Here is a 13,378-nt window from a genome sequence, read left to right as displayed (position 1 = left end):
TGTGTGTGTTTGAGACCAGAAGGATGCCTGTCTGCGCTGTGCTGTGGAAAATAACCACCTTCTAATGCAATGACTAATGCGCTGCTGAGTTTTTTAAGGCTGCAGATCTTTTATTGAGCGGCAAACGGGTGTATCTGAGTCGGTCCTTTACATTACAAACATCACTTAATTACCAGATTTAAATTCTTGTACCCAATTTCGTAGAGTAGTTTTTCCACTTTATATTTTATTTTTATTTATAAAATTAACATATTTTTGTTGTAGAAAGCACACCTGGTTTTGTATATACTAATTAAGCCCAAATTGGTTCATCCAGGTAACCAAATTTAGCTTTCTGGCACTGTTACTGTTAGAATTATCCCCTAACAAAATGTTTGCCTGCTGCAGCTTTTCTTCGTTTCAGTCGGTTCAGTGGAAAAACCATGTTAATAAGTCCAAACGGGGCTCCCAACTATTGCTGCCTTATCAGAGTTTTCAGTTGCCTTGTTTTCAGTTCAGGGTTTTACATCACTGGCAAGAAAGCTCCAAATTGCTGCCAGAGGATTATTTTTATAAAGATGAATGACAATAGTGTTAATTAAATCTCTGTTGTCATCAAAATATTATCTAAAATTACTTCAAAGTCCTGTTAATTGTTTCTTTTGACATATTTATATCACTTCTCATTAGCTGCATTACTGAGTTTTTTTGCTTTCATTTTGTTTTTTTGTTGCCATTTCCAACATCTTTCATTTTTGTTCATGTTTGCTCTTTTTCCTCAATGGACTACAAGCACAGTGAGAAGTTTTGGCAATGACACAAATGTTTATACAATACAGATTTAACTCACCTTCTGACAGTATTTATCCATCTAGGCAGGATATCTACTTGTGGCCCAAATTCTGAGCATGGTTACCACTTCTTGTCTCTTGGAACTGATCATAATTTGTTTGCCATAGTTTATTCATTGCACATTGTTGCCCTGAAACACCATAATTGATCTCTTCTAAATGGTACCTTGTGAGGAACTGGCAACCTGTACAGGTTCTACCCCACACTGGGGCTGGTACCAACTTGGACATGGACCCAAATGCAGAGAGGAGGATGGGATAATGATGTTGGAACCACATGTTAAGACATTGAGAAATGGAGGAGATACAAGGGAAACAGACAATCTGGTATGAAAGTTTGCAAGTAATGAACAACGGAAGAATCTGGCAAAGACATCATGAAACTGACTGAGTTTTAACTACTGGGAAGGTGGATGGATGACAAAAGAACCAGGTGTGACCAGGCAGGAGAATTACGTGCAAATGGGAAAAACTGAATGAAAATTGAGAGAAGGCAACTGATTAACAAAGAAATAAACACAGAGGGGACGAAGGCCAGTCCGCACTGGTAAAACAAAAATATTTATATGCTTATTTGGATGAAGACACTTCTGAATTAGGAGAATGACACCTTTTTATTTTTAGACAAATGATTTTCCAAACAGAAAAAGAATTCATCAGATAATTGTGTTTTCCCCAGCCTTTTCTTTCCATCCATTTGCTTCTTTCAGACTTGCTGTTTGATGATTCAACAGCAGTGGCTATTTCTAGTGATGAGCAAGCTTTGTATTGGTTGCAACATAAATCCTCAAAGATATGATAATAATGGTACTTCTTGGATTTCATGAAATCCAAGAAATCGTCTTACTTTCAATTGAACTGCATCATGCAGTTCTTGATGATCCAGAAAACTGATCTTTGAGCAGCTATAATTAGTTTTCTGAATGTCAGACATGATTGTGGTGCTTGTTGAACCGGGTGTTATTAAGCCAACTTGATGCAACTAAGCCTCTTTTTGTGAAGTTCTTAGTGAGAACAATTATATTATTAACTGTACTTCCTCTGGAAAAGAATGATGGTTCCATAGTTTGATTTGGGTGAAATTCAACATTTCTGTTGCTGTCAAAACCTTTGGTGGAAATATGTAATTGTTCCCATCCCTTCAGAAATTACATACATCTGTTTTCCTTTCACTCATCTTTTCTCACCTGCTGCCATCCTCTTTTCACTTATCTGTCTTATTTTTTCACTCACCCCCTCTTCAGCTCTGCGGGTTCAGGCGGTGTAGGTGACCGGGTCCTGGCTCAGCTCCTGACAGAGATGGACGGCATTGAGCAGCTCCGAGATGTCACCGTGCTGGCTGCCACCAACCGACCTGACATGATCGATAAGGTAAACAAGACACTGGCACTCTTTCTTCATTTCTCCTTCCCTCTCTTTGGTCTGTGATTGATAAGGCTGAGTGGATGTTTTGTGTTTACTTTCCTTGTCTCCTCTTCTCCTCTTCCTGACTTTTATAGTGATTGATTGATTGATAAGGTTAAAGGTCTTTTCTCTGGTCTGTTCTGCTTGATTCACTTTGTAGATATTGGTGGTGTCTTGTAACAATAACTGCAAATGTCCTATTTCCATTGAACTTGAAGTCATATTGCAAGATCCTAGCTGACAAGATGGACATGTCTGAAACATGACAATGCTTAAGAGCTGAATATGAATGTATCAGGAGGGTTTGTTTCAAAGAATTTGCACATAAATCTTTGAAGACTCATAAATTTGAAGTTTGTGGGTGCATTGACAGGAGCCTTGTTCATTCAGCTTTAATCGAACTCTAGTCCATTGGCTCAGAGAGTACAGTTTGTTTGGAGAGGTTTGAATTTACAAACAAAGTGATATGAACCAAAAAAGCAAACATTGGTCCTCCTACAAACTTAGGTCTCAATTTAGTTGAAGCATGTGGTATGAATGCATAAGTGAACGCCAAGTGGACCGGAGACCACTCCAAAACCACAAATCGGACTGCAGCATTTTGGGTAAATACGCCAATATAATAAACACGCAGTTTACCATTTACAGGAGAAATGGCTCATGGTCTTTTGCCAATGACACAAGAGAAACTTTACTACTGCTAAAATATAATGGCACTCCATTTTTGTTAAAAGTTAGTGAAGAAGCAAGTTTCACTCAGTTTCTTCTTCAGAGGTTTTCCTGTTGTTTCCTTCAGTGGTTCTTGGTTTTGCACCACCACAGGCAAGGAGGTGAACAGGTTTTTCAAAGGTTTTTGTTGTTTTAACATAGTGGAGTGTGAAAGCGGACTGGACTAGCTGAAAATGTTACAAATTTTGGTCCCCAATTGTGTTACGAGGTGTGAAAACGCTCGATTGAAGACTTTTTATTCTTAGCAACAGCACAATTCAGCTTCCAAATCGTGGTCACAACTCATAAGTTGTCACTGATTCTCCTTAAGCAAACAAGGAGAACATGCTTTTGCTCCAGTTTTAATTTGCTGTTTACCAGAGCTACCTTGCTATAGTTTCAGTTCAGTTTGTAAATTGAGTCGAATAATTTCTGCAGCAACTAGAACTTATTATGAAGTTAATATGGCTTTTCAGACCGCTAGCGATTCCTTGTGACTGTGTAAAACACATCCGCTTTGGGGGAAACGACAAACTAAAATTGTTTACTCTCAAAAAAAGTATGGTAGGAGTCCAGAAGTACAGAGTTTACTGACAAACCAGCTTGTGGGTATGGTGGTGGGATTTCCGGTACATTCTCTCATATGAATACTCGATCTCACGAGTCCGGTGGTCTGTAGAGGGAGGTCGAGTTGGGACCAGTATGTCAGGAAAAAATAGGAGAAGAAGAGTCTTGAAGAGTGATGGAAGTGTTGGTCTTGGTCTTTGTCGTGAATGGCCTGAATTTTGATTACAACATTTTTACAGCACAACTAAGTTGCTAAATGGAAGTGAAATTTAGAATCATAAACATATTTTACCTTCTGGTTAAAAAAAAGTTTAACTGAAATTTCACTGTTACAGATTGTTTTTTTGCCCTTATATGTCCACCTGCAGTGTAAATAAGAAAATGATGGAGATGTTATCAATACCCTCATTTCAGTTTCTATTTACACTTTTTTGTTGTCTCCTTTGCTTCCTTCTCTTTTCCACAGGACCTTTATTTAGTCTCTTATCCACTCATCTCTGTCTTAATGAAATTTCCTGAGTGCTGATCAAAGACGGAGTCTGTGTTCTGTCAAAGAGGAAAGCACAATGTCACGGTGATCTCAGAGCTCCAACTCGGGCTGCTTTCTTTTGTCTTTCATTTCTCCTCCCAGAAAAATTGCACACACTCAGGAAAGGAGTCTCAGTCTAAAATAGCACATCCATCAAAGGACTTTTATACACATTTTCATTGCAGCTCAGGACAGGAACTGGCATGTTTGCTGCTGTTTTATGTAAACTGATAACTGTTCGTTTCATATCCATCAGCACAAATCCCCCCACATGCAAATTTTGGCTAAACCTCTCCTCAAACTCCAAACACAAACCCATTTCTGGCACACTTGTGGAGAGCTGATCCATTGCTGTGGTGGGGGATGACAGCAACTTCCTCCACCTCCATAACTGGTTGCCGTCTCATTTCAAACTCCATTAGTGGTGTGGCAGTTTAGAAACACCCTAAGTGTGTTGTTTCATGTGTGTATTTTAGTAAAAAAATGAGAAAGATGCATCAACAGGAAGAGAAAGAAACACTATTAACAGTAGGCAGGGGGTCAAGCCTCAGGGTGGACAGATGGGAAACCCCCGGCTGCTCTCAGGAAGTGCTCCCCTGCGCAGCTGAGAAATCAGATATCCTCCTCCAGCTCACATCCCCTGCTGAGTGACTTTGTCTTATGTATGTGTGGTTGGTGAGTTTCACGTCATTTGTATAGGAAATATATACAAGAATAGCCAAATGGGCAGCTAGACACCCAGAAACCCCAACCCGGTACACAATATCAGCACTCTGCCATGTTTCACCACCAAGCGGTGGTGCAAACTGATGCTAGAGGCTTTTTCCATGCAGATGTCAGGATATGATGGAGCAAAAGGAAGATTAATGAGACACTTGGGTGTCAATGAAGTCATTGTCAGGTTTTAGTGGCGCAGAGGTTCGTACAGGGACCTTGCCTTTATGAGAGGAAGAGGAGGAAGCCAAGTCTACTTTTAAAAAGCAGATTGGTTGTTCTTGATCTCAACTAGAAATGGTACGTCAGCCAAAACGAGAAAAACAACAACACAGTAATCAGAAATTGTTCCTTTGTCCTCAGACTATAGTTGCTCCCTTTGGTTAAGAACATTTATATCTGGTTCCCTCTGAGCCATGCTGGCAGTAATATGTGCAAAGGCCAGAGAAAATCACATCTTTGTAACAAAGCAAACCTTCATTTGACAATGATTTAAGTCAAATTGAATGATTTATCAATCCAAAATTTACAAATTTTAATAGATAATAATAACAGTGATTTACACAGAAATAAAGCAAATACTACAGATCTGTGTCCTAAAAACAGAGTATTTGATCATAACCAGTTCAAAATGAAAAAAATAAAAATAACATGTTACTCGACTTGCAACGTAATGTCACTCAATTAATAGTGTCAATTAATATATATTTCTGCTTTTTTACTCCCTTAACACACTAGTAATGGACATATATGTTAGTAAAAGCAAAATATGATGTAATTATATTTTAATTATTATTTTTTAATGTGCAAAGGATGTTGGCAGACTCTCTGAAAGTAAACGCCAGAACCCCCTCAAAACTTTCTAGGTCCTCCAGGGTTAGAAATTACTAATCTACTGCATTCTCTTTTCTGGATATCTGTGTGAGATAATGTGCTAAATAAAATGCTTTAGTCTAAAAATGCCCACACCAACACCTCCTTCCACTCTATTAAAAAATGTCTCCTGCATTTCCTCTCCTCTTTTTGTGGCACCAGTCACCCAGCCCCACCTCCGACCTGCCACAGCCAAGCTTTGATGATTGATTAGCACCACTAGGAATATTTGTCCACCCTGTTCAGCAGAGGAGAAAGCCCTGTCACTGTATTTGTAAAGCAGCTATCCAGTGAGCTGGTTGTTGACATGAACACGTAGACAAACAAGAAGTCCAAAAACTACATTTCAACATATTTTCCTCCCTTTGCTGGTTGTCACTGGGGATTCATAGTAATTACATCATTCAAAATCTATGTTCGGATACTTGATCAGTTTCCGCAGGTCCAGATGGAATATCTTATATGGCTCATAATAATGTTGTTCATTTTATGATAGAACACAAAGACATTTGGTTTGCATAACAAAACAATAAAAAAGCAATAAAACTGTCTTCATCAAATTATTATTTTACATTTTATTCTGTTGGTTGTAGAAAACAAACCTTGTCTTCAAATATTTATCTTACTTTATTGTTTACTTTTTGATCTACCGCTTCCCCATCACTTCAGCCACCAGAATCTACTCTGTTAATCCCCTCCTGTGAACAGTTAGAATTAAAACATTTGCTTTTAATGTAAAACCCACTCATTTACATTATTTGTACTATTTTAGTTATATGTCTTATTATGTAATCCATGATTGTGCAGATGAACTGTGCATTGACTGTTCTTTGCTAATTCATTATTTTTTTTTGTTTTGTTTTGTTTTTTTACTATCAAAGTCCTTAAGCTAACATTGCTAATATTGCTCCACATGGAGCATTCATATAATAGTGCAGGAGTTTAGCGTCTTGATAAACAGAAGCAGTCAAGGTTAATGGCATTGACTATATTTAGCTCTCCAACCTCCATCCTGACATGTTTTACTCTCTGCACTTTGATGTTAGTTATTCATTTATCTGCATTTTTATCAGATTTCTACCCTGAAGTCTGCTGCTGGTGTTGTAGTGTTGCTTCTGAACAGAAGATGGTGCCAAACCTGACATGGTTCACTTCAAAGAAAAACAGGTTTCTGAACAGACCATTTATAATAATTGTTAGCAACTTTAAAGAAATGTTTTCTGAAGCAAGTGGGAAATGTTCTTCAGTTCAGCTCAGTAAACATTTCTGTGTTTTGTTTATGTTTGTGCCTTTGCAGCTTACAGAAACTTTACATGCCAGTTTATTTTCAATTTTTTTATACCATGTGATGCAATTTTTGCACAAAGTTTGTCACATATTTTAGTCTGACCTCATTTTATGGTCATTTTTGTGATGTTTTATGTCCTTTGAGGTCCTGAAAGTTAGTTTTCAGACAGATGTGAGAGACAAGTCTCATAAAGGTTTATCTATAAAAAAATCTCCTGAATTACAGAGTTCTACTTTGACAAATTATTCAATGTCCTTTCACAAGTTGCCTCTTGATGACACACTTTTTTTTGATGTCAACAAATTTCCAGCATAATTCTTGCTGGATGTTTGGCTACTCTCCTTGACAGAATTGTTTGAGTTTATTTAAATGAGTTGGTAACCTGGCTTTTAAGCATTAACCAACTATGATTTATTATCCTGTTGGTATGGAATTTGTCTTATCATCAAGTTTTAAGAATCAAACCGAGGTGAAGCTCAAGTATTCAGAGGCAGTCTTAAGCTGTTGATACTCTTACTGTTGCGTTTATGGTTTGAGTCCTGGTGATTTGTTGGTTTTCCCCTGACTGGAATGACCTGAATGTAAATGTTTTGACAGGAAACACCTAAAGCAAAACTTATATTTGTCTGTATCCAAGAGACAAATATAGTTTGTCTCATGTTGTGTTTGTTGTGTGCTGGCTTATATGAATGCTTCTGTGATTCTTCCATTCAGTTTGTACATTAAGACTTTTCCTTTCTTCTGAAAGACTATTTTCAACACCCATAACTTTTAAGACTTACCTATTAAGCCTGTCATAAGGACATGCAAGGATCCTTAGAGTTTCCCTGTCTGAATGGCTTTTGTTTTGTCTTTTCTTTAGCATAAACCTCCTTCTGAGCCGCCCTTCCACTAAACAGGAAACTACCCTTAGCAAAAAGAGTGCCTATAAGCCAGCCAGTCAAAACAGGCCATATTTTATTTTGTGCTGGACTGACGTTATCATCTCCCAAGCTTTGCTCTTCTCTCCTGACGAGCCAAGCATGATGGAATCTCTATTGATGCTGTCTTAAAGGATTAGAGCTTATTCACTGTTTTTTCCTGACTGCACAGTTCTGAATAGAACCCTGCTGCCACAGTGCCGGGTGTCCTACTGACGCTGAGCTGCCATTATTATCTGCACTGTAGCTATTAGCGTGTCTGAACTCAGATGGTGTTTTTATTCATATTTCCTTTGCTGAAAAGCTTTTTATCTCTGAATTATTTTACGATATTCAAAGTATTTGGAGCCTCTCCTATGTTTCTAAGATATAGGATACAGATTTCCATTTGTTTCTACTGAAGTGGTAAGAAAAAAGTAGCATTTGGAAAAAAAGAAAAAAGGTTTGTGTGTCTTTGCATGCAAGAAATGGGATACCACCTAGGGATGAGCTCAGAAAAGGTGTGTGTGAGAGAGAGAGAGCGAGAGAGGGAGTGTAAAGGGGGAGCAGGATCCCAAGGCAAGTATCAAACTTCAAGGACTGTATTAGTGTCAGCTTACACATTTGTGAATCCAGTACCACCACAATAAGTCTCCAATCCAATAACATACAGAGCACTAAAAACCTGTATAACCAGACCTTGCTTATCCAAGAGTTATAAGCTTTCTTTCCTTTGGTTTGCTGTCATAATAAAAAGGAAATCTTACTGTTTTCCATATGAGTTATACCTGCATGTCAGATTTTACTAGTTTGTTTTCTGTCCAGGTATTCATCTTTCATCAGGTACTTTTATTTTGCTGAACAACAGTGGGAAAGACATGGGGATGCGAGAGGGAGGTGTGTGTGGAGGGTGGGGGGAAGTTGTGTTGGAGAGAGGGAGGGATAGGAGGAAATGAGGGCTCTTTGTGCTCTGCTACCTGGCAGACATCTCCAGCATGTGTCGTCTTGCCTTTTGGCAAGCTGAGACCACCGGCGCCCTTGGAATGCTCTCAGTTCAGGAAATCTCGTTTATTCTCATAAATGCTGCTCCTAACCCCCCTCTTTCCAAAATACTGCTGAATAGCTTGTATATTTTTTGTCCTTTTCATCTAAGTTTGTCTTTATTTCACTCCAATCTTCTTTCTCTAGTATTTGGTCAAAACACTTTGCTTTCTGTATAAAAAAAACTTTCTCTATGCTTTTGTGGACTCTATTATAGTCAACATGTCTAGATGTCTAAACTAGAGAGAAGGGAGAAAGACATGAAGCAAACTAGATAGTAGGCAGGGAGTTACATCCACATAGTGTTTACATTTTTCAACATCTTACTCCAATCGTGGGTTAAATATCTGACACAAGAGGTTTGTGTACGAATAGGGTCGGATCAGTGCAACGAGAGTTATTGGAAATCATAGCTAACATTTTGGAAACAATAAATATTTTATGCTGACAAGTTAATTTGAAGTTTGAAATAGAGGATGTATAGGATTGAACAGTCTGAATAATAGATAAATATTGAGTTTTTTAGTGATTGATCTACTTGGTGCATCTCCTGTCTGTTGAATTATCATGGAATAGGAAGGAGTCATCACTCATCACCACCAGGATACAGTCAGACCCTCATGCAAAATAGAAGTTGGTCAGGGGGCCAGCTGGGGGTTTCAACAAATAATACCCTCTTTGTATGTTTGAAATATCCCCTACAGAAGCCTCCTGAGCCTGGCTCTCAGCTCTGGGGATCCCAACACCACATTAAGAGCTGCTTACAAGTGGATAAGGTGTAAGACTGAAGGAGGAGTGGAGGGGTGGTGCTGTTAATGTCTCTAAGGCAGCTACAGTGTACCCCCTGTTTTTTCCTGTGATATAAAGCCAGTTTGTGCTCTCGTTTCTGAGCACATCAACAGGTTCAGTGCCGCGTTCAGAGAATGCTTAGACAAATAGGCTATTATTTGCTGCAGTCATTTCAGTGGGGACTGGCCAGGCCAGGGGAGAAATGGGTTACCGCAGTATATCCTTTGCTGGCTTCAGTCGTCTTCATCAGGATTAAGTTACCCATTGAGGACGACCATTTGGCTGTCAGAGCCCGGGTTCTGTTTCGATGTGCTTCTGCTCACTTTTTTTCTGCGCTGAACAGAAATTATTAACATGAGGACTGAGACATCAACGTATGATTAATGTTTAACTTCCTCATGTAATTATATTTCAAACAATAGCATTTCCTCATGAAATTATTGTGGGCCTAAAATATGTGCAAAATACTCTTTGTATACAGTAGATGAATCAAATAGAAGACACTGCATCTTTCTTATGTGTCCTGATTTATATTTAAAATTTTCTCCCAACTTTTAAATGCAGTTCATTTACTGTTTATAGTCATCTCAGACCAAAGGAGAATCCAAGAGAAAAATGTTTGTAAGTCCTATAAAAAAACAGTAAAAAAATGTTGATTAGGCTGTTTTAAATGATTCTGAGAAAGGCAGGATAGTCTGATGCAAGACATAAAAAATCTCCTATATACATTCTCCAGAAGCCTTGTTGGCTTCTCAAAATCACTTGTTTTATTTGGCCAACTCAAAAGTAACTGGTGCATGGTGTAGATTATTGGTGTTTTTATGGAATGTCTTGTTGATTAAACGTTTCAGCACGTGTTAGTATACTTTGTAAAATGTAAAATTTATCAGTATCCAGCCCATATGTGTTAATTTTGCTTTAGCTGGCCAAATTTGTTCATTGGTTCCCACAAATGTAAGCAATGTGGCAACGATTACTGAGATTTAGTTGCAAAGATGTTTATCCTTTGTTTGTTTAGGTAGTGGGTAGTGCTTAACTACATGAGGATAGCGCCAGTGACCATTCCTGACCTCAGGAGTTTCTGCACACTGCAGATGCTTGGCAGGCTAGAGCAGTTTGAATTTCTATTACTATCCATATCCTCTTTGGTTGCTTTGCTAGTGGAAGAATAAAACCATGAGAGGTTTAGTCCATGGAGTTTGCAAATTAAATCAGTTCAGGATTTTTGTTTTTTGAAAGTACCTAATAATAGTTAGCAGAGGTCAGGAAGAGAGATAGAGCAGGTCTTTGGGCCCTGTGTCCTGACAAGTCTACAAGGACTTGGCAGATGCATCGGAAAGAGGATGATGGCAGGATGTCACCTCATTTCCTCCTCTACAGGACCTGCTTGATGAATGACCGTGTGAAAAGTTTTCTGTTTTTGCGTCTGTTTGTGTATGTTTCTGTTAATAGTGCTACAAAAAGAGGGCATCAGCAATTTTTTTTGTTGGTTCCCACCTTGTCATCTCGAAAGCCAAAGTATTTTATGGCTTGTCAGGAAGTTCCCCGGAGCTTTCACATGTCTGAAAAAAAAGCCTTGACTCCAGTGGGATCGGGGGTTGAACTGGTCGAGGGAATGTCCCACCCATGAAATGCTCTTGTGTATTTATTGTGTCAAAAGGGCATCGGGAGATCCCGTTCTAAATCCTGTTGTCTGAGAAATCAAAGAATTTCTGAGCCTGTCCACTGTCCTTTGGGTCAGTCCCCAGAACTAATCTCTTTCATCTTCTCCCTTACTGGCCGGGAGGGTGAGACGGGTGGCTGTGATGAGGGAGCGCTGGGGTTGTTAGCACCTCTCTGTCCTCTTCCTCCTCCGTTGCCCCAGGGAGAAGTGGCTCAGCCCTTCTTTACTATCCCCTATACCTCCACTGATCCCTCTGCACTGCTTCCTCACCTCCCTCCCTCTCAGCTTGGAGCACAACTGCTTGTTTCCTCCCTCCCTCTCCTTTCCCTCACTGGGCCTCTGAAGTTGGCCTGCCTTCACTTTGGCTTTCCCCTCTTCCTTCCTTCCTCAGTTCCTCCACTAATAGCTCCCTTGTTCCTGGCTAGTCAGGGCTGCCAGTTGAGCGGTCATTCGTGGAAGATTCATTCCCGGCACGGTAATTGTAAACAGACAGAAGAGACAGAGAGGGACCTTCAAACATTTGCTGCTCACAGACAGAAAGCAGAATGGAGGACCTCTTAGCTTTGTCTTGTTCTTGAACTCCTTTATGATTCTCACTTGTGTTGTTTTTGTTTTACCTATCTTTCGCTCTTATCTTTATCATCTTTATTACCTCAACCTACAGGCCTTGCCTCCTTTTCTGCTTCAATCTTTGTCCCTCATCATTCATGCACTGTTTTACATGCATAGACAATATGTGTCTTGTTTCTCCACTAAATGTTGCATGGAATTATGTTATATTCTCAGTTGTTTTCTAGAGCCCAGCTACATTATCAAGTTGCTGTTTGGCCCTTTTAGAAGTGGAATGCAAAGTAAATACAATACATAAAGTACCTTTTCAGAGTAAAAGTTGGATTTTATTGAGGATTTTTTTATGACAGGTTGACACAAAATAAACCACAGGAAAAATTCTGCAGTATTCCTTCTCTTTTGTTTGTTTGTTTCTGTACAAATACAAATCTATTTTGACAGTTTTTGATAAAAATGTGTTACTTAATTTGACCCTGCAATTAACTCAAGTAAAAATGTAAATTGAGTCCCAGCACTAGTGTAAGTATAAAATCACACTAACAATGGTAGAAAATAAGTATTTTTGATCATTTTAAAGTGACATATATTTATATTCTTTTCAACCTATAAATTTCCATTGTTGCCTCAGTGACGAGGAAATGGGTTTGTTAGCTTGAGGAAGCAGTAAACATGAGACAGGATGACACAGTGGGAATGTGTGTGTGTAAGTGAGAATCCACTAGTGCCAGGCAACCGGACCTGTCCCTGACCTCAAGTGATTGCTCCCTGAAGCCCGGCTGCAAGCCGTCAGCAGCGGTTGCTCTTTTCCCTCCTCTTATCTCCTCTTCCTCTGTCCTCATTTTCTCTATTCTTTTTCTTTCCCACACTTATCTCTCCTGCATACTGAAAGTCCAGCAGTAGTTGTTTGGGGAAAAGATCTCCCTGGTGTTATCACACTCGGCGTGTTTTGGAACCAGCAGTCTTTACCCCTTATGTCTGTTTCAACAATCATGCAGTTACAGTTTCCAGCTGCTTTCTGTGCCTTTTTTTCATTTAAGGTCATAGGGGCTGCTATAAACATACAACAGTTTGCAATGACTGTATTATACTCTGTTTTCACTCACATTCGGCTTTTTATTGCATGCAATAAACATGACTGTTGTTTATTGTGGTTGTGGGTAAACATTTGAATTAAGATCATGTGCTTTAATGAAGACATTTTTTAGTGTTGGCAAATTCTCATTTTTCATATAGAAAGTATGAAAAATGTCAGCACTGATCACATTTTCCTGTCCTTATGCTGCTGCTGGACTTTTAAAATGACAAAAATGCAGAATGAAGGCACGTTGTTCTACTTTCTACATACAGTGTGAAATTTGTAAGTAGAGCTGCAGAATATATTGAATGGCAGCCACTGCTGCAGTTTCAATGTTTTCAGAATTGCACTTGCTTGGAAGCAATGTCACATGGTTTGGATGCAGCATTGGATTTACTTTCAGTGTTTTTTTTTTTTTTTTCACCTTC

At 39.0% G+C, this 13,378-nt stretch overlaps 1 protein-coding gene across 1 annotated transcript in view; it reads left to right on the top strand.

Annotated features, from left to right (window-relative positions):
* LOC129360497 (ribosome biogenesis protein SPATA5-like) overlaps positions 1-13,378 on the top strand; it is a 110,110-nt gene that overhangs the window by 37,793 nt on the left and 58,939 nt on the right. Inside the window, exon 14 of the mRNA XM_055030776.1 lies at positions 2,075-2,201. Within this exon, the coding sequence (XP_054886751.1) occupies positions 2,075-2,201 (127 nt within the window). The remainder of the gene's footprint in view (positions 1-2,074; positions 2,202-13,378) is intronic.

The sequence above is a fragment of the Poeciliopsis prolifica genome, unplaced genomic scaffold, assembly GCF_027474105.1.
Source record: "Poeciliopsis prolifica strain line A6 unplaced genomic scaffold, Auburn_PproV2 SCAFFOLD006, whole genome shotgun sequence".
Taxonomy (NCBI): domain Eukaryota; kingdom Metazoa; phylum Chordata; class Actinopteri; order Cyprinodontiformes; family Poeciliidae; genus Poeciliopsis; species Poeciliopsis prolifica.
This window is presented reverse-complemented; position numbering and strand designations above follow the sequence as displayed.